Below are 22881 nucleotides of genomic sequence, written 5' to 3'. Positions count from 1 at the left end.
ATGAGATAAGAAGCGATCTATAGCCTGAGAAATTATAGATGACAAAAGAAACATAATTTTTATGTGGTTCGATGCTACAGAGTTGTCGTGTCTCGTTTAGTGTACAGCACAGATCCACAAGCAGGACTATAAGTATGTGGGGCAATGCCTCCTTGGTTCTGAACTCCAGGGGCCCCTAGTTATAGGGGCCAATAGGTTAATTAGATGTATAACGATTAATATTTGGATCCTGAACACTAAAGTGCTCGAATAACCTCATATCTTGAATGATACAGCCCTAATTGCAACTATGGGGGAGGGTAAAGGCATATCTAATATCATGGTTAGGGAAGCTTCACTTTGCTTATTTAACATCTTAACATTATGGAGGGAAATGCATGCTTGCCTTGAGTGACCAAGTAAACTTTAGTAGCTAATTGTACCTGATTGATACTGCATATGAAAATTTCATGAAAATTTGTCAAAGGTGATAGATTTGTATTGAGAAACACACAAAAATGACAACCAATTTTACATAAAGACATGTAGGTGTTTTTACTTGTGATTTCCTTGTTTCTCTGAACAAAAGCTGCATTTTCACATGCGCAACATCTTTTCAGGATGAAGTTTAACTTCTATGTATAATTACTGTTTTCTTGCATTCCACCAACAAACTTTTGTTTAAAAATGCTTACGAGATGCCCAGAACCATAGGCGGAGATAGACTTGGAAGTCTGGGGGGCACGGTCATTATTGCTGGGGGGCATGATGATGATGTCAATTCATATATACATTAGATCAGTCGACTCCACCTTTGAGGCTGGGGGGCAATGCCCTCACCCCCGTATCTCCGCCCATGCCCAGAACTGATTTTAAATAATTGACGTGATTTTATTAATACTTTTAAATTATGAAAAAGTTGTGCAAGACCGTTTTTTGAAACAAAACCTAATGTATGTGACACAAAAATGTAAGCAGTATAACTCTAGAAAATCATGTAGCCCAAGAGACTGCAACCAAATTTAACAGGTAAGCTACTCGACTTATTTACCAAAGATTGACTCTGATACATGGTGTAAGCCCTTGCTATTTTGTCTCCTGTGATACAACTATATACAGTCAAACCCTGCTACAGGGAACATACCCAATAATAAACGATAATTTAAGTCTCTTCCCGTAAGATGATATCTTATTAAATTGGATATGGAACAACATTTTCAGTTCCTTGAAGTTCATTATGACAGAGTTTGACTAAATTATCACCAAATACAGTGTATCAAAAATTTACTTTGTGTTGCTTTCTGTGGTATTTTATCCAACCTCTTAAGTACAAAATAAAAATATTTTCACAATTTATGCATTCAATAAAATTTTTTACAAGAATTTTCAAAGAAAAATCATCGGGTCAAAAAAGGTTTTGAGATAGGGTATCGAAATAGTGGTCGTGATCTATGGGTTTCTGACCACTAATTTAATTTATTTGAAAATGGAAGAGATTACTCTAAGAAATACTATTAATATAATCAAAGAGATAGACACAAGAAAATACTACTTATGAGCAAATACATAGCTTACAAACTTAAAAGATATGAGAAAAAGCTCAGTTGATGAATGTAAGCTTGGCCACTTTGAACAAGCGAAAGCCAACAATCAAAAAAAAAAAAAATCAATTATTGTACCATTTGTATCAGAAAAGACATACTTTCATTCTGGTCTTTCAATACACAATCAGCTTAGAGATGCTATTAGATATGCATAAGCTTACATTGTTTGATTTCAAATAAAATATACCAAAGCTACTTACCTTTCTGGGAGTAGAACAGTAGTAATTGGCCTTAATGGTGATAGTTATAGGTGGCCAACAAAGAAGGTTTCTCAATCTTTTAACATGCAAATGAAAAAGTATGAAGGTCCACCACGCTAATCTGTAGGCGGAGATAAACATGAAAGGCTGGGAGGAGAGCATGATGATGTCAATTCATATATATGCATATACCGGCTTCGCCATTTCCCCCCCCCCCCCATCTCCACCCATGTGCTAATCAATTTTAGGTGAATATAATGTTATGGAGATGTGGAATGGATTGGGGAGATATCTTAAATTGTTTCAAATGGAATTTTCTTTGAGATACAAGTAAATTTCCAAAACTAATTAAACTTGCAACTTAAAGTATTCCTGTATAGATTTGAGATAAGACTCTTTTAAGATACAAAAGTAAATACTTCAACCCTTTCCGTGACAATGAATATATTTCACAGTATACAATCTCCTCTCATGTTTGGCAGGATATCTTGTCAGTACCAGAAAGAAAGTTAAAGTTTATCAAAATGCATAGAGGGCGTATAAAGATACTTTAGTCTAGCAGTTGACAACCTGCTGATCATGAATCTGAATTGGGATGATTAAAAGGTCCAGTTTTTCTAACTTTTTTTATAAATCCTCACAATGAAAATTTATAGAAGCATAAATTGCAAAGATATTTGTAGTTGTACATAAAAGATTGAATATAATTTTTTCAGTAGCTGGTAATTATATATATATAGTAGGATAAAAATACAAGAGAAATGAAGATAAAAAAAATGAAGAGGTAGTGAAAAAGTATCTTTTGAATGACAAAAGCACTAGTGCTGCTCACTTGTTCTTTCAAAAATATATATATACAAAAAAGAATCATTTTAAGAAAAGGGAAAAATTGAATTTTGAGAGTGAAATAGAACCTATGCAGTGGGTCTTCATCGGGGGAACCCCATGCATGGTTCGAAAAGTGTAGGCGTTTCTGAAGGGTGGCTATGCCTAATTGCATTAAAAACGCCAGCCCTTGTTCCCCGACGCCTGCCTTCTCAAAAACATGTTGGACGAAAAAAAAGACAATGAAAAAATGTTAAAAATGCAATATTAGGAAAAATATATACAGAGCTTCAGATTATAAGCTCAAAGTTTGCATATTTTTTCTCATGCTTTGAGCTTATAATCTGAAGCTCTGTATACATTTTTGCTCAAAGACATAACTCTTCTAACCATACAGAAACTCAAAATCCCTCAACAATTTAGTGGACAGCGTGCATCGCAGATGCCAAATGTGCATCAGTGTCCGAGGAGGTCATACTTCATACTATAAAAAAAAAAAAAACTCACTTGTATCTGATCTTATTTCCAGAAGAACAAGCACTTTGCGTAACTGTTTACAATTGCTGTAAGGAGCATCTTTTTTCTTTTGCTTAGCCTTTTTTGCTATGAGGAAATATGTTTCATTTTGCATTATAAAGATATTTCAGGATGTCTATTAAAAATGTGCTAAGTTTCATTTCTTTGAAGGATGCCAATCGTTAGGTATGACAAAAAATAACTGTTCCTTAGCATTTGTCAAGCACTATAACTGCAGACCACTGCTTCAGTCCTTTTGGTTTTTTTTTGTCTTTTTAACTGCAGAAAGGATTGAATTGCTATCAATTTGATTTTTACTTTTTTTATTGATTTGAAATATGGTTTTTCCAGATACTGTTAGATCTTCACATTTCAAGAAGACCCTCCCAAAAGGACAGGATCTCCTCCCAAAAACAATAGAAAATACATACTATGTTAGTTATACTTTAAAAAAGTGAAGTATGTTGTATCATCAATACAGCCACAAATTTGGGCATGAATAAAGCTCTTACACTTTGTTACTATACAGAACAATCTGCCTGATAACCAAACTAAAAAATTTCCATATATCAAAGTAAAGCGCAACCTTGTTACTGACATTTATTTTCTCTGTGGTTGGCACAATGCCACATTCCATGGGAATAACCTTTCTAACTCGACACATGATGACCACATCCAGCTTAAGTTAACTATGATTCATATTGAATTATCACAACTCATTTTCAGAAATTGCCCATGTGGTTGTCAGTTTGAAAAAAAAAAGTGTTATATTACTCTCGTGTTTTTCAAATATTCTATTTAATTGTGTCTATCATTTGTTGATTGATATGTGTTGAAGATTCACCTATCAGTATAGGTCTACTAGCTGCCATTTTTCTGTTTAGAGCCTGAAAAGTCAACCGGTGATCTAAGAAAGTCACAGATAGAAGTGAATGATTTCTGAAAGTTTTGAGCAAAAGATTCCGAAAAATTTTATAGAGAAAGCTAGAACGAAATGTTTTAAGTGAGAGGAGGGGGGATATTTTGGGCAATCACCAGATCTCACTGATGAATAACGTTTGGTAACACATTGACAATGCCATGAGCAATTTAATCGAAAAAAGTGGTTACAGTGAAACTAGCATTTTCATATTTGCAAGAAATATGTGGAATTCTCTGGCTTTGCTACTAAAGTTTTTATGAGACGAAAAATGCTGCTTGTCAACTGAATCTTGACTGTTTCATTAAAAAGAGTTATCAGCCTATCAAACCAGGCTCTTCAGGAAAGAAAACATCCAAACTCACTACAATCAGAAGTTATGAAGACAGAAAAAGTATTAATTTAATTCATATTTATTTCCCTGATAATTTTCTTCATTATATAAATGAAAAGGTTAGGTGGTTCATTTATCAATAAAGTAATTACTATTTAGTAGTTATAACCAGGGGCAGCTTAAGAGAGGGTGCACCCAGGCGGCGGCCTAAGCCTCTGATCAAAAACATAAATTTTAAAATTTTTGGAATAATAAAAAGTCATGACACCACACTTTCACTCTTTTGAGCCATATCTCGATAATGAAAATGTTGAGAAAACTACAAGGAACAGACAGGGCCTGGGGTCACAGTACCAGAAACAGGAATGGACTCTATCACACAAGGCAAGTGTGCATTTTGGTTTCCCCCACCCAGAAGCAGATTTAGTTTTGCTGCCCTTCTCCCATTCTAATTTTCTTGACCATCTGCAAATTTGCCACCCAGGGCTATAGGCCGCCAAGACACCCCCTCAACAGTGAATATATGCCACTGCCTCCACTCAGTAATTTTGTGGGAGAGGTCAAAGAAAGAATTTTGTTTCTCACTTATCCAGGGCCTGGAACACTCTTCACACTCCCCTAGTTTCCATCTTCGGAACCTTGGAATAGGTATTTTGGCGCTATAACAAGGTAATACAAAAATTAGATTAAAAAATTTGAACCTAAAAGGAAAAGAAATACAATACAATAGAGCCCGGAAGGTCAAGCAAAATGCCATAAATGCCTTTGTCTATTTTCAAACTTTTTTGGTAAAACTGGGCTCCGCGTTTAAAGGAATCCTGCATACGTGATAATTATTAATAAAAAGTTACTTTTATTTTCACAAAAATAGAATAAAATAGCCATGCTTCAACTTACAGAAATGATAATGATTATTCCAAATAATACAAGAAATAAAAGAGAATTATTTGCAACTTGAGGGAGCTCCACAGATCATTTTCTCTACCGACTCAGCATCTGATAATGGTGGCCATGGAATTCACTTAATCCTGAGGGTCTACTTGCATTTTGTTTTGGACTTCAGATCAATTTAACTTGTCTTAATAATGCAGTTCTTACGAACTATAGTTAAAATAATAGATGGATTAAGTGTAACCGTTTTTTCAGCTAGTTTTTGGACCCTTAATGACTTTTTTAGTCATTTTTTTTCTTCCTTCCAAAAATTATGCCTTTTTGACCACTTTTAGTACCTAAACTTCCAGGCTCTACTTATCAATAAGAGCTGCAATACGGAAAAAGGTATCTAGTATAAATAATAGCGGCAAAATAATTCTGGATAAAAAAAATGGGACAATTTCTTTAAAAGCTGGACATGGTCAAGGACATTGTATTGGCTAAAAAATGGTTTTGGATGGGTAAGAAAATCAGGTTTATCTCAGCTTCCCCCTTAGCTAAAGCCCTTTCAGTCACCCACCAGGGTCATCTTTAGGGGCAGCACATGAGGTTTTGCACCTAGCCAGCAGGCAAGGTAGAGCTGCCTGACTATAACTGCTATTTATTAGATGAAATAAAAACTAATTACACTTGAACTGGAGACGTAAAATTCTCAAGAATAATCTCTGGAACAGTGATTCTCAACCTTTGGAATACTGTGGAATGATTTCATCTACTTTTGTAAGTAGAAGGCCCGGTCAAACATTTGACTAACAGGAAATGAATGGGGGAAAGAAAAGAAAAAGGAAATGGCCAATCACTCGCGGCCCGATATGAACGATGTCAGGGCCCGGTGGTTCAGAAACACTGCTCTAGGACTACTTTTTCCAAATAATTTGAGAATATTCTCCAGTTATTTATAATAGTAGTTCTTTTGGAGAATTTTCTCAAGAATATTATTTCGGAATTTGTTTTTCTCAGCCACCTCGTTGGGCATTTTGCCTGTTGTGACGTTGTATTTGTATTATAATGTATAATAAATATTCTCTATAAATAACTTGAGAATATTTTCTGGAACGACAACTGTTATTTAAAAAACTTGAGACACTATCCTCTAGCTATTTTTTAGATGTAAAATCCTCTAATAATCTTTTGCATGCATTTCCTAGGGGCCTTCGGCCGCTCCAAGACAATAAAATAAATCAGTAAATTTGACAAATTCAAAAGAAAAAGAGAGGGAAACATTGATGATATTAGATTTTGAATACATATAAGTATGCATCTCAAAAATACATACTACATTGACATTGTTAATATATTGAGGAAAAAATAAAATAATTCCCATTTTTGGGATGAAGAAAGGATCTTGAGAAGAAAATTTGAAAAATTTCAATACTTTTAATTATCCAGGATCTCAAACTTCCAAGATAAGGGCTTTTGACTCCACTATAAGACTGTTCATAGTTCGGCCTTTAGATGGTTCAAAGTCACTTATTTTTTTTTAATTTGGAATTTGAGGTCCTTTTATATGCCTATACATACATCACCATTGAAATTTAAAGAAAAATATTTTTTTTGTTCTTCATGATGTTCCATAAATAGAACACTGGCACTTGGGGAGAGGTAAAAGCTGAAAAAAACTGGTATTACCTATATTTTGATAATTATTTCTGGAGCACAGTTATTACACAAAATTTTCTACTACAAACTCAAATTCACAACACATACCGGTTTTTTCAACACAAAAATATGTGCAGAAAATTCACATTTTTTTCTAATGTCCGTGATAATAGGAGGAAAACATTTTTGATGAACATGTTTGTTTCATTGGTAGTACTTAGTGGTTTTTTTTTTGACAAACTGCACACCGTCCTTTCATCGTAGGCACAATATAATTAATGGCCATCAGATGTCCTGGCATCTTTTTTCAGTTGACAACGTGCACTTGGATGAATGGTTAACCCCCCCCCCTTCATTCGTAAAAGGTTCATTGTCACTTCTCTTCAGAATTTCAAATGTGAAATATGATTCACTTTTTGTAACTCTGAATGATCTAACATTTTATAGTGGTCATATGGCAAATCTTTTTCCAATAAAATCCACAGCTGTGGTTTTTATTGAGTTCTTGAATTTTTTTATCCCATGCAATTTATTTTTTTTTTCAGATTTCTCAAAGGGGCCATTCAAGTATTACGTAAGCAGATTTTTCAGCCATTTTTGACCCCCCTCCCCTCCTTGTCAGCAAAACTTCATATCAGCAACTTAGAATATTTCGTATCTTCAAAAAGGGGTGGTTGATGACGTAAGCAACCTTCAACGCCCCCCCCTTGTCATCCAAAAGTCAGCAAATTCCCAACCTCCTCCCCTCCTTGATGCTGACGTAATACTTGAATGACCCCAAAACATTCATGCCTTTTCTTGAAATTTTCACATGAGTGTTGCCCTTACACACATTTTGCTCCTGTTTTCTATCCTACTGTCCCAGAGCTGCTCTCAGCATCTGAGGCTGGCTCATGATTGTATACTCTTAATACCAATTCCTGCCGATCAATTATTCAATCATTACGTCCTCAAGTCTGGGTAAAAAATTATTTATTTACAGCTATAAAAAATAATGTATATATGAGGGTATATTTAAATTCCACACTTATATAAATTAGTACATATATTTTATGCTACTATTTGAGCGAGAGAGGAATGAAGAAAGCAATAGGACAAGACTTACCCCAAGCTTTGGTCACCTTCCGCTGATCCATGTTCACAAACTTCTCCAAAAACGGGACCACCACTTCTATATAACCAAAAACTCCTTACCTCTCCTACTTTGAACCACCTTTCCTCGTCCTCTTTCTTCCTGTTCCCTCTCATTAGTTCCTGTCTCCTAAACATCACACCTCCCTCTTTAAGTCCCAGTCTGTAATCCCCTACTGGTATCTCGCTGCCACTCGTTGACTACATTCCAATGAGCAAATACACCTGGCACTTCTTCTCAAATACGCCTGATACCACTGCCTGAAGGGCAGGGTCAATTCTGAGAATCTACACAAGGTGTTGGAAGTAACACCTGTGCATATAGGTGCCTCACCTATTTCTAAATAAAATGCCCAACTCAATTCCCGGACTGTCTGGCACCGTAAATATAAATATATTCTAAAAGGCTTCATTAAAATTAAGTTATTAGGGTGAATTAAATATTAATTAATAGTTCTACCAATTATATAACAAGCTAGCGAGTAGTAGCTTGTTCCACTACATCTTTTCAAGAACACACTTTGAAAGTTGTCACCTCATCTCATTGTTACAATATCTATTATTCCCCATACATCAGTTGGAACTGTTGTCACTAGATCATTTTTAACAATATCCTCTTCATCCATGATGTTCACAGGTTCGTTAGTAGTAATTGGCATACATCTACGTTCTCTGATTCAGAATCTGAAAAAGTTTCTAAATATCCTAGTGTCTCTTCTATTGTGAGATATCCTTTTGACATGATTACAGCTGAACATAACAAGACTATCTACAATTGCCAATCTGATTAGTCTGCAGTTCGAAAAAAATTCATTTCTAAGAATGCAAGAATAAAAAGTAATCACCCAATATAAGCAATTCACACCAAAAAGAATATTCCTCTGTGTCATATTACTCAGAATTAGCCCCTATACACACGTTGAATGATGGCAACACGCTGTGGTTCAAACGGGAAAATCGAAGCAGCACGCTGCGTATTAGATATCCCTAGAATCCCGATCTCTTGAAAGGCCAATGTTACATAAATTGAACATGCATTTTGAATGCACGTAGCTTGTTCACATGTAAAAGTACAAAGATACCAAGTGATTTACTTTGATTGATATATTAAGTGGTAGAAACACACAAATAATTTTTAATTTACTTCAAAATTGAAATTTTGGCAAATTTTAATTGAAATGGGGAAAAAATAGCCAAAAAAGTCGCATTTCCAAATTCTGTCAAAAAAGTTAATATCAACCTGAATTTTCTGAATTTATTTCAAAAAATACTTTGAACTCTTCTCAATATACGATACAAATGAATTCAAACATTTCCGGTATTTTATCAAATATTTTTGTAAATATAAACTATGTTCCATTTTTGGAATATTGGCCTTTGAATGCTTAAGAGCTTTAAAGTTTATAGATCAACATATGGAGATGTTTTAGTCTTTTTTAACACAATAAATGCTCTCAACAGCCTGCAAAAAATATTAGTTAATGCAAACACTTGGTGTCAGGAATATGGTTTTATATACTATGATGAATTTTTGAAAAACAATATTTTGTATTAAAAGGATATTCTATCCATTGAAAAATAATAATGGGCGGAGATACAGGAATGTACATAATCAATGGGGGGGGGGGGTACATTGCTTCCCCAACGTTAAAGATAGAGCCGACTGATCTAATGTATATGCTTACATATGAACTGACATTGTACCCACAGACTTTCAAGTCTATCTCTCCGCCTATGCCCATAATCCAAATGAAATGATTTCGAAAGTAAAGTTTTGAAGAAAAAAAATGAGGACTTGCCTTTTTGTAAAAGTGTCTTATTCAACACACTTCTCAAACTGATATTAGATAATTCCTCACTGGGTCATTCTTATAATTATTTTTCTCCAATGAACGAGAAAAAAAAAACCAATACAGTAAGACTTATAAAAAAACAAAAGGAAAAGAATTTTATTTTATTTTTATTGCGTGTGTGGGATACTAAGTTTTAACAATCACGCAGTTGAAAGGTTGAACATAAGAAAGTATAGAAATAATTTCAAATAAATTACATACGATACTTCAAGTGCTTCTTCACATAAAAATGCTCCAATTAATCATGTCTCTATTGTTAGTTCAGTTTACTGTCTTAAAAATTTCACGCTTTTCAAACGATACAGCAATATTGAAAGAAAAATAATTATTTTTAAAACTTTTACAGAAAAATGTCAGAGATATCAATTTACATATTAATTATTAGAGCGGAGAAAAGTATAAAATTTCATTAGAAAAAAGCTCAATACATGGGGGAGGGTAAAACTGTACTTACCAGAACTTAACAATTGACTATTGTAAATGGTCATAAGAATCGTAGATAATCAACAGATTAACTAAAAAATAAAATAAATATTTTCTAAAAATAAAATGTTTTTCCCCTTCAAAAAATAAGTAATAAAGCATCAATTCTTACAAGTAAATATGTTTTCTCGGTTTTGAAACAAAAAAATAAATGTAATAAACTATCTTCACATATATATTTTTTTCATATGGTTGCACAAAGAGCCTGAAATTTACACATGCAATATTTAATAATATATTCTTTATCTGTAACCTCCAGATCAAACTAGGAGCAGGATGTGCCATCAACATACATAAAATATGCAATATTTAAGAAAATACAACCTGTACAAATAGTTATACAGTAATCAATACACACATCTTACTTCACATAGATGTTATATATTCATTGATGGATTGTGTGAAATCCCTGAGTTTCTAATAATCAAAGTTTAAAAGTTCTCTTTAAAATCAGGTATATGTGCTATCGGTAACATGAGATTGCATATATATATAAATACATGAAATATCAACTAATTACACAAAGAAAATATACATAAGTCATAAAACCACATCTGAAATTTCACAAATGGAATGGAAAAAAAGTTTAATATACAGTTAATGACAATATCATTTTAAGTACACTTATAAACATACATATAGGCTACTGAAGCCAGGGGCGCACCAAAGGGAATAGGATCCACTTCCCAGACAGGATTAGTTTAACACCATCATTCTAAAACAAAACGACACAATACATAGATGGCATCCCGAGAATAAGGTCTCTGGACTTTTTTACATAAGCCAATTCTGGGTGAGCGACTGACTAAAGCAATCCATTTCAACACATCAATATACTTTGACACGACAAAAGCATTGCAACTGGCAAGAAATATAAAAGTATTTAAGGTAGAAGAACATGTTAGAAAGGGTACCGTTTCGGCTAAAACATAAAAAAATGCAACTCTCAATATAAACATCTCGTATATCTAATTTAACATGAAATACCTAAGACACATATACTTTATGTGTATATATAGATCTCTATAGTTAGACACGCACACACACACATTTGCATAATAACAAAGCTCTTCCATATCAACACTGAGGTTTGATTTTTTTATCTTCCATAAACTGCAGCCAGGTTTTGGCAAAAATCTTTAAATGCACAAATATATAATATATGTATATATATTTAAATATCATTTACAATGCCCAGCAAACAAACGGAGCATAATAAAAATGCAAAGACGAACCTCAAAGCAAGGCAGCAAGTTCTAAAACATCTGAAAAATTTGGACTTATAATATGAGTAGTTCTTTCATTGCTAGGAGATTCGAGTATGTCGACAAAACTTTTTGGGCCATGGAAACGGCCATTCAAACTTATGAGGCACAACACCGTTTACGTTTTTCTCAAAGTACATGAATAGCGGGAACCACCATATGCGAGAGAGAAAATTCTGATTCCCAGATGACTTCAGAGATGGATTATTTGCCACTGTATGGTAAATCCAGAAAACACGAGACGTAACGTAGTAACCAATCACAACATCAACAGTATAATGACCTCTAGCCAATAATACCATGAAGACGCCAACAGTGCTGGATAACAACACCAGCCAATGCAACACTACAAGCTTCCTTGGGCTATACTCTCTGATGACCAAGTAAACCATGGTGAGTATTACAGTGTGCCCACTATAAATATAATCACCGCAGAACGTATGGTGACCATTTATCGACAAACCAAAACCAGACATCATGTACAACACACGCCACGCAACAAGTGAGGGCGTTAAGGATTCAGCTTTGGGCGAACAATAGTAAGTTTTACTTGCGACAGGAACTTGCGTTACAAACATAGTTAAACTTCTCATGAAATACAAAACACCAATAATTATAAAGCATCTTCGAAATATAATGAATCTGTGCTTGTGAAAAACGATCATGATAATTGTCAGCCATACGGAGGCAATAATAATGAATTCAGACACATCTAAAGCCCATTCCACCGATGGAAAGATATCAAAAAAGACATCAGGAAGTGGTGCATAGGTTTGTCGGTCTGGCATCCGCTCGTGGACTATGGAAAGAACGGTCAATGTCCAAGCCATGTTTACGGCGAGGAATGCAAATGCAAGGCATGTTTTCAGCTTCTCTGGTGGAAATCTTTCTTCTCGCTGTGGAGGTGGCAAAGATATGTTGACAGTGACTTCGTCATCAGATGCATGACAGTCACTTGTTTTTTCTCTCCTATTCAATCCATTGTGACGATCATCAGAAATATGTATTTCAGCATAAGCTGAATTTTGTTTGTCCCAGTTTGGCCCATTACTCATTGTATTATTTAAAAGAGGCTGCTCTTCAGCTTTGCCACTGGAAGACATACTTCGTAGAAGAATGTGATGGCTGTTTCAACGAAGTTAGAGGAAATACTGTTGGAATAAGCTTTCGAAATGCATCAACTGAGATTCACCACACATTTTTTTCTGTTTTTCCTTGAAAATTGGTAAAAAAATAACGAACAAAAACACTCACGTAACTAGATCTATTTTAGATCTTGAGATTTCGAACCTCCACAGATAATACAAACACAAGTTTAACATGCCAACATTACCAACCGATGACAGCGTGCGGAGTGTTTAACTTCGTTCACGGCACGTTTAGATACCTGCGGCTCGAAGAAAGCCATTGCTGCTCAGACACTACTGAATTGAGGTGAAAAAAACTTGAAAACAGTGCGAGGGCACCTAATAAACGTTAATGATAAGTGACGTCACACAATAATTACGGCTGTTTTACACGAAAACAGAAGACATCGTTCACCAATCAAATATCACAATTCATTTACACTAGAATGCAATGGCTTCTCTCATTTGTTGATCACGTAAATACTAACCAGTACGCAGTTGCGGTTTAACTCTATCCTAATCAGACATGGATGGGGCAACTTTTTTTGTGATTTATCGATGGATCTAAGAAATACAGTGCCCGCCACTTATTAAAATCACTTTTATTCTTTTATCCCGACGATTTTGATTTTATTAAGTGGATGATTTTTGTAACTGGTGAATCAAAATGTTACTGAAAAAAAAATTTTTGAGCATGACCATATAACCAGTACGAAATACAGATGGCTGGATACGAAGCGAAGATGATTGGAAAGAAAAGCCACATTCCTCTGTGGGAAATCGAACCACCAACCTCGCACGTTCCGGGCGCGTGTTCTACCATTAAACTACACCAGACCAGAATGAAATTTATTTTCCCGGGCCTGGCCCTTTCGGACCATCTGCGGGCTTGTTAAACTACATAGGACAGACATTTTCTTTCCTAAGAACACTGTGTTCCTTTGGGCTAAACGGGACTGCGCAATAGACAGCCTCCTAACTCAGCAGCAGTTCATAATGAAATTAGCCTCCAGATGGCGACATAGAACGAAACGATGAACCTCTCCGCTAATTATAGGAAGTACAGATGACTGGATACCGGGTGAGGTTGGTGGTTCGATTCTCCACAGAGGAACGTGACTTTTCTTTCCAATTATCTTTGCTTAATATCCAGTCATCTGCACTTCGTATAATTAGCGGAGAGGTTCATCGTTTCGTTATATAACCAGTATTTTCCAGAAGACTACCGTAATTTTGACCATCCCGACTTTTTCGAAAACACTCCCACTTTTTTTTTCTCCCTTTCCTGTATTTACAACGATTTGTTATTCTCTTTTCTGAAATCAAGGATTAAAATTATTTTTCCGATTAGGGTTCCTGCAATTAGTGATAACGATATGTTTGATTGGTCAGTGAATACATGGCCTCACGCAAGGGTAGGGATGGCAAGGCTTTAATCCGGGGCCCGACACAAATCTTATTACTTTTGTTATTTTTTCACTATAAATTCATTATGAAGGGGCCCGTCAAAGATCGCAGCCTAAGGACACGGATCAAAGGTGTGGGGGCCATGAGTGAATATTATGTTGATCAAATTTTGAGGGGCCCCCATTGGAGCTATGAGCAAGTGCCTCGATGAACATGCGGAAATCATTTCCTATCCTAAGGTAGAAAAAAATGATAAACACTGCCCAAAACATCCTTTACATGATATTAATAAGTTGTACAGGTGGAGATAGACATGAAAGGCGTGGGGGAGGCACGATAATTAAAGTTGGGGGCGTGATCACGATGCCAATTCATATCAGTCTGCTCCATCATTGACGATGGGTTGCTCTCACCCTTCCCCATATCTCCGCCCTTAATAAGTTGTCATTGCCCGGGTTAGAATTATGAAAACGTCGCATATGAAGTCAAAGCATTCTATAAAAGTTTCAAAATTTATTGTTTGAATTTCCTACATTTTTGCGGGAAGAGATGAATACCGTGTTTCTCAGAATAACCGTGGCAGTGCTTATGTTGTGAGACATATACTGTAATTTCATAGCTTGCGTCGTTTATGTGAATGTACCTCAGGGCAGAACCAAGGCCGTCTTAACTCATGGGTCCTGCACAGAGGCACATTTAAGGTTTTGCCGACCTTCCCCTCTTTTCTAGTCTAATTTTCTTGACTACTCTCTTCTCGAATTCGCAACCCTGTGCTATAACCTGCTTGGCCTCCCTCCACTCCTGTAAGTATACCGTGTTTCTGAGTCACTCTTTTGGTCACAGCTCACATGCTCCATAAGTCACTCTTTTGGTCACTGCTTACACGCTTCATAAGTCACTCTTTTAGTCATTCACATGCGTGCACTCTATTTTGGTCACTCACATGTTTGCACACTGTTTTGGTCACTCACTTGATTGCACATTGTTTTGGTCACTCACACGCTCTAGGTCACTCTTTTGGTTTTTCATTGACATAGTTCCTTGCTGAGTGCTGAGTCACTCTATTGATCATTATTTACACGGGCTCTAGCAGGTCATTCTTTTGATCATCGCATGCTTGCACGCACTCTAGATCAGTGTTTCTTAACCTTTTTTTTGCCCGTGGCCCCCTTTATACAAATACAACGCCACAACAAGCAAATTGCCTAACGAGGTGGCTGACTTAAGAACATCATGGATCCCCGAGCTATTTTTTTTGGAGGCCCTACCTACTACTGCTACACCACACATGCACCCCGCGGAACCCCCCAACGAATCGGTACATGCGGGAATGTGCGCGTACGTGTAGTGAAACCTGACGTGAAGTTTTTTGTTTCTCTGTAATGCTTGTTATGTGTAGTGCTGCCATCTGCCACCAGTTTTTCTAACTATGAGTGAAGTGTTATGATTGAATTATTTATCGTTGTAGGACTGTTGCTCTCTGTGGCGAGAGTTTTTAACGGGGAGATTGACTCGCATTTGCGCCTTGAAGTTGGGAACCACAGAAAACCAACTTCAGCCGACCACCACCACCACTGTGGGGTTCGAACCCGGATCCTCGCATCGCGAGCCCGTCACTATAACCACTCGACCACCACAGCGGCAAACCATATTTTTGAACCACCATTTGAACCATATTTTTTTCTCGTGGCTCCCCTGTCTTACCCAAAGTTTTCAACTTTCATCTAGAAGCAAGACACTTTATACGTATTGAAATGATTTTTTTCAGTGAATTTATACTCAACGAAAAGAAAATTGGCCTCCAGACCAGTAGCCTAGAATTTATTGATCTCCCCGCTAGTCCGAGTTCTATCAGGACCGTCTCAATATCATGGGCCCCCACCTTAGGCAAAGTGATGCTAAGGTAGTCCCATACTTTAGCTGGATATAAACAGCCTACATATTTCCTATTTATTTTCAAAATTAATTGTACTATACAAAATATCATAAGGTGGCGTCACTTATGGGCATGAGGCCCCTCACAAGAGTGGGACTGACAGAGCTACAGCCCGGGGCCTAATATGGTTTTCATCTTTTTTTTTTTCATGCAATAAATTTCATATAGGGAAGGGGATATGAAAAATTTAGCAGGGGACTTGTGAAAAACCCCATCCTAGGGAACTTGTTGCAAAATGTAGGCGGTGAGGCCTGGGTGGGTCCATGCCCTGAAGAAGGCCCTGGTTTTATGGGTGGTTTTGTTGGATTCTCTCTCTCACTGTAAGTGTTAGTCACTAATATAAAAACTTTATTTCTTCACACCTTAATTTTTCTTCTCAGCTCTCCAAACCACCTGTCATGGCCCCTTTCTCCATTTTCTTCCGTGGCCCCCTTGAAGTATCCCAGTACTACAAGCAGCGGTTGAGAACCACTGCTCTAGATTACGGTTTTGGATATTCACAAGCTTGCACACGTTATATATCAATCTTTTGGTCATTCACATATGCTTTCACCCTATCTAGGTCACTCTTTTGGCCATTCACATGCTTGCTCACGCCTCAAGTCACTCTTTCGCTCACTCACGTGTGTGCAAACTCTCTAAGTTACTTTTTTGGTTACTCACTGACCTAGCTCCTAGTTGTCTGGACAAAGTTGGATTTAATGACGGTTATACAAATTTTGCCACCCTTCTCCCATTCCACTAATTTTCTTGGCCAATCATTCCTCGAATTTGCCACACTTTTAAACTTGCCACCATGGGCTAGTCCAATACACCCCCCCCCCCGTAAATACACCGCTGCCCTGGACATCAAGTGCATAAGCGCCTCATGATATTGACATTTGATACCACGAATTTCGAGAGTAAATGTAGACATTGGTAGGCACTCTTCGATCGAGCTAGGCAGGGCTACCAAAACATTATTTTAGGCTTATAGGTGCTGTTAAGAAGAACCTGGCCAGGACTTCTGTCCTGGCAAACTAGGCAGTGACCCCTTTGTAAGGGACGAATGTGATACTGACATAAAATTACGTTACATAAATAAAAAGCTGAAATTTGGCAATCATATTTTTAATGTCTCATCATCAATTCCAGGCCAAAAAACTACTTGATGAGCTCTGGCTTTTGATTTTTCTACTCCACAATGGGTAATATGCAGCAACATTCACATGTCCTTTCTCAGTGATACAGGTACTACAATTCTGTTATTGAGGAACACCAGATCCTCTTCAACACTTAATTCACTTCGATATTTGAAATATGATTTGGCCTCCTTAGGAACCTCATCAACACTATTTGGCCATCCTTTTAGCCAATATCCCATAATGATCTTAAGCCCTTCATCTAGTGTGAAGTAGCTACTCTGAATTCATTTTTTTACTTTCAGTCATTTGTAACTGCCAAGTTAACGTATGGACAACCTCAATTTTCTTCATCATCAGGTACCTCAGAATGCATCCAGTTTTACGGCCCCTAATATTTTGCGGCCCGGTGCGGTCGCACCCTTCACACCTGCCTAAGTCCGACCCTGCTCAAGCTTAATAACCGGTAATTATCGATTTATCACATGTGTGTGGTAAGATGCTGCCGTCTATCTTCTAGAGATGAAACTAGCAATGAAGAATATTTATATGAGTGAAATTTGAAGGTGGGGTGCGGTAGCTCAGGGCGATAAGATACTCGCCTAAAGTACTAAAGGATGTTTAGAGCAGTGCCGTCTTAACGCATGGACCCACCCGGGCACGGCCCGGGGGCCTCGAGAGAATAGGGGCCTCAACAAAATGAGAAGTAGTTGAATTTTTCGAGAATTTGCCAGTTAGGGGCTCAGAAAAATCATTTGGCCCGGGGGCCCGTGATGCTCTTAAGACGGCTCTGGTTTAGAGGTGTCGCGAGTTCGATACCCAGTTTGTTCTGTCCTTGTTAGAAACTTTCCTGACACAGGAGTACAACAGAAACGGCAGCAACATGACCACAGGAAAAGATTGCCACCGCAGGGAGCCCCACACCGAAGGATTATCGCACCAACCCCGGGTGAGTATAAAAAGAAGGCAGTCGTTCGGAATCGGCAAATAAATTGTAGGTCCCGGTCTAATTAGTCCTCATGTGCAGAAAATGACCGTGGTACGACAAAAATGAAAAAAAAAAAAAGATCAAATTTAAAGGTTGTAAGTTCTGTTACTCCATGTGACGAGAGATTTTTAAAGAGGGTGGGCGTGGGGACCGTCTTGCATTTGTACCATCGGATATCGAAGGAGGCAGCATTAATCCCATTGCTATATTGTAAGGGCCGAGGCGTAGCGAGGGGGCGGGGGGACCAGACTTCTTAAAAACCTTTTATTTTAGCAATGACAAACCCAGATATTTTCGTTGAACTGATTTTTCAATGGAACACATTTTCTACTACCTTTACTTTGCACCTGCTGGAAACCGGAAGAAAACCTACTTCATAAAAAAAAAAAGATATGGCATTTTGCAGGGGGGGGGGGGGTTTAGTGATTTCTGCTATACTGTTTAGAGGGTTAATTTAGGCAAAATTTCTCCTGATTATGATTGTTGTTTTAAAAATATTTTATAGGGGAAAATAGAAAATACGGGGTGAGCAAAAAATAAGTAAGCTTGTACAAAGCACTCTGCGCAGCTATAATTAAGTCAGATCGGTAGCAAAATTTGTAAGCATACGAAAGCTTTTTTCACCAATTCTGCAATAAAGGAATATTACTTACAAAATTGTTCGGCAGAGGGCGCTTTATGCTAATTTGGTGTGGGTTTACGTTCACAATTATTGTTTGGCCTTATTATTATTATTTCTTACATTTACATATGCTCACACTCTATTTTAGTGTAGCGCTGGGTCCGCGCTACGCGATTCTGACCAACGCTAAAATGGTTTTGGAGGGCTGGCTACTCAAAATTGACCATTAAATGTAAGTCCGCTTTAGCCACACCTCCAAACTAGTTTTTCCGGGAATTGAAGCTGCGTAGCGCTGCTGGTGTGAATCCGGTTTTATCAGGGCCATATAATAAGAGCTATCTCATGACGCACCGGGGTCGGTACCAGATGACGTCTTCACCCTGACAGAACTGGTTAATTGCCATTAGCTACCCTGGTATTTCAAGGTCGCGCGTTAATATAAGAGTTAATATATTTTTGTAAACCAAATATTTAAAAATTGATGTATTAACTTCAAAATTTGGTTTGATACAGTATTAGTATACATATTGATGATATAAATACGTTCTTGCAAGTAATTATGACTAAAATTCATATATTTGGCTAAGGCCGGGATTACACTATAAAAATTTTAGACAAGTTCATATATAAAACTTGAAAAACATTTATAGTTTAATCCTGGTCTTACAGACATTAATAAAACGTTTTTGATTTTTACAGAGTGTCCATAAATTTGGACAGATTTTAAAAAGTTATGAAAAATCAGCAAATTGACGTGCCGGAATACAGTTTGTGTCTTTAGAGTTGTCAAACGGCCAGAGTTTTTCTAACAAACGGAAAAAAAAAAATTAGTTAAAATCACCGTCGATAAGTGTCGTTGCATGTGTGGTCTTGTTTCCTGATAATAAGCAAATTTAATCCCTTTAAAAAAACGATGGGAATCACAACTAGCTAATAAACAAATTCTTCCTAGATAATTAGCGAATGCGAATCACAAATCGTGGCTCTGTTGCATTATTATGTCTCTGAAAGACTGCAATGTTGACACTGGGAGAAAAGACACATTTGGTGAACAAATAGGCGCTCTAGAATTTTAAAATTTTTTCTAGTGCGGAAAAAAACTGACTCTGACAAGTCTTAGAGTGATAACATAGTGCGTTCGTATTTCCGATTCTGGAAACCCGCGTCGTCTCCGATTGGTTAAAACCCCGAATTTCAAGCTAAAAAAGTTGAAATTTGGGTTTTTAACCAATCGGAGACGATTGGAAAGTATCCGAATTGGTTTTCAAAAAGCTGTGACAAAGTTTGGATCTTGAGCCGGTCCTAGTTTTTGCACCTAAACACTTTGCGGTAAAGAGGTTTTTTCGGCCACTTTTCGTGGGTACAGTTCGTAGTTTATAGTGCCTCCCCCCAAGTTTCCAGAATCGGAAATACGGACGCACTATTTTCACATCATAAGAGTACTAACACACATGGTGCACGCTGGTTTCCGATTCTTCAAGTCGGTGCCGTTGCTGATTGATTTAAAACCCGAATTTCAGGTTTTTTAACCAATTCGAAACCAGCATGCACTTTGTTCGTACCCTTACCCTAAAGGGCGCGAACCGCACACACACACACACAACATGATACTAAAGGGCGCGAACCGCAACATGATACTCTCTCAACTTATTGATTTTTTTTTTAAATCCGTCCAAATTTATGGGACACCCTATATTACAAAAAAAAAAGGTTACCATATCCCAATTGGGATACGAGCTCGGATCGCTGTTGTTAAAGGACAGTGCGTTAACCACACAGCTACGAAGGGACGAAATACTTCGTCTTCCCGTTTCGCTTTATCATATAACGTGACTGTGGTATAACGTACTAACGTACATGGTATATGCAAATGACGATTACTTACAGCCAATGAAATTACAGCTGACTCAATGGAAAGCAGTACTGATTATATATATATTTATTTAGCAACCGATAGCCACTTCCATTCCAAAGGTGCGTGAAGTAGATTATTTTTAAAGCTAGTGTGGTTGTCGTCCGCAGGTGGGCAGTGTCCCCTCCTGAGCCCGTTTTTTTAGCTTGCAGGTAGGACTTTCCGAGGGCAGTGATTTTAATAACTCATCTAAAGCAAATTACATCGCACCATGGCTTCTTTCATCATTCGTAATCTTATAAGAGAAGACATTCCTTCATTGCTAAAGCTTCCTCAAGCGGAGGGTCGAGAAATGGGCTTGGACTCGGAAATCGAAACGTGGATGAAGGTAGATCCAAATGGCATATTCATCGCGGTCAACGTTGAGGACGGTCAGATCGCCGGCTGCTGCAGTGCCATCATCCTGTCCGAATCTCATGGTTACATCGGGATGTACATCGTCACGAAAAGGCATCGTGGTGGAGGTCTAGGCCGGATTCTGTGGAAAGCTGCAGTGTCTCATCTCGGGAATAGGAACATGTGTTTGAGTGCCGTCGACGAAATGGTTCAATGCTACCGCGACAAAGCTGGTTTCACGGTGGTCGCGAACTGGACAGTTGATCTTTACTACGGAACCTGTTCCATTTTGCCGACCAGCAATCCACACCATAATTCATCTTCAACTCCAAAGATACTGCCGCGGACGTTCCTCGTCGACCCGAATGGGCCTCTTATTCCACACGTTGCAAAGTATGACCTATCTATTCACGGGTATGATCGTTCCGCTGTTGTCATATCGACTATCCGTGAAGTCGGCACGGTAACCTTGGTTGCTATTGGTAATCTGCTGGTCAGACGCCCATCGGTCATAGGATACGCATGTATGAAAAAGAGCCTCCAAGGACACTGGTTGATTGCTCCTCTATACGCAGAGGACTACGATTCTGCGTTTTCTCTGGTTTATGGTCTAATAAGTAGCTTGACCGAACAACAGAGGCGGGAAGGAATCGTCGCAAAGTTGATGAGTAATAACATAGATGCCGCTAAATTATTCTACAGTTTTGGACTTGCGAAAACTAAATACCAACTGCAAAGATTATTCACGCAATTTGTTGTTGATGTGCCAGTGTCCCGCGTATTTGCTCTTCAATCTTCGATTTTCTGTACAGAGTGAAATGTCCATTATTAATGTCTTGCCACGTGAACTGTAAATTTAACCTGCTTCAGCGGGATTATCATATTTTATCATGATTTATTTTTATCGGCCTGATTAAATTTTTATTTTTAGATTAATCTCTGCTTTATTTGGGTAAGTCTCTTTTTCTTGCTAATTTTAGTATAGTATTTTTAGAGTTCTAAACATATTGCTGACATGGTCATTAGATCAAGAGTCGCTTCGAAGTTGCGGGAACTTTGGAAATATTACCTAATGTTATGAAATGTATTAAAGTGTTTTCTAAGAAATTTTTTCACCTCGTGAGACTAGAAATTTTTTAACTCGTTGTGTTTACATATCTTCCAGCTGTGTGTGGTTTCCTACCAACATAGCAAAACTATTTTAATCGGAAATGTCCCTTCGTAAGCGCTATTGAGAACTTTTTGTAAATGGTTTTTCTTTGCGGAGACTCATTTATCGCGTTAAACTTTGTACCTTAAAGTTCGTTACGTAATCTAGGATTTTTATGAAAATATCTAATTTTGAATGTATATAAGAAATACACTCGCATGAATGCTCGTTGCATCTTTTGACCCTAAAACTTTAAAATGTGGTGCAGCATTTTTAATTTATATTTATTAATGAAAGAGTGTTTTAAAATCGGCTTTACGGTATTAAACTAGTGTATTTACTATACATTAATAATCTCACCGCCCCCATGGTTTTTCGGGCGGTAACTTGCGTTCTCTGGAAACGGAAAAATACAGGAACCCAATTTAAAAATGCAATTATGAAAAAAATATGCAATATGCCAATAAAAAATAGTCTTGCATCTCGTTATGACAATATCGGTAATCACTGCCTATGTTAGTGAGCTATAGGGTACAACATGGGCTAGTAATATAAATCGCTGTACTAATTAATCCCTCAACGACTTCTCTATTTTCCTTTCAAATGACTGGTCTCGGGTAGGCCAAATTTGATAGTTCATA

At 37.3% G+C, this 22881-nt stretch overlaps 2 protein-coding genes across 2 annotated transcripts; one reads left to right on the top strand and one right to left on the bottom strand.

Moving 5' to 3' along the window:
* Window positions 1–9973: 9973 nt before the first annotated feature.
* Window positions 9974–13186, bottom strand: LOC149072621 (phosphatidylcholine:ceramide cholinephosphotransferase 1-like). Its single transcript, XM_089246506.1, has one exon. It carries the CDS (start codon window positions 12742–12744, stop codon window positions 11683–11685), a length of 1062 nt encoding a protein of 353 aa, XP_089102632.1. The 5' UTR covers window positions 12745–13186; the 3' UTR covers window positions 9974–11682.
* A 7510-nt stretch (window positions 13187–20696) lies between these two features.
* Window positions 20697–22022, top strand: LOC149072620 (uncharacterized). The gene has a single exon (XM_089246792.1). It carries the CDS (start codon window positions 20966–20968, stop codon window positions 21905–21907), a length of 942 nt encoding a protein of 313 aa, XP_089102918.1. The 5' UTR covers window positions 20697–20965; the 3' UTR covers window positions 21908–22022.
* Window positions 22023–22881: the final 859 nt, after the last annotated feature.

This window comes from Pholcus phalangioides, unplaced genomic scaffold (genome assembly GCF_987345545.1).
Source record: "Pholcus phalangioides strain wild (caught in Gottingen) unplaced genomic scaffold, Ppha-v1.0 ptg000017l_1, whole genome shotgun sequence".
NCBI lineage: Eukaryota > Metazoa > Arthropoda > Arachnida > Araneae > Pholcidae > Pholcus > Pholcus phalangioides.
This window is presented reverse-complemented; position numbering and strand designations above follow the sequence as displayed.

What these genes read in the sequence shown, in the direction of transcription:
- LOC149072620 (XM_089246792.1), top strand. Translation starts at nt 20,966, where the DNA reads ATGGCTTCTTTCATCATTCGTAATCTTATAAGAGAAGACATTCCTTCA.
- LOC149072621 (XM_089246506.1), bottom strand. Translation starts at nt 12,744, where the DNA reads ATGTCTTCCAGTGGCAAAGCTGAAGAGCAGCCTCTTTTAAATAATACA.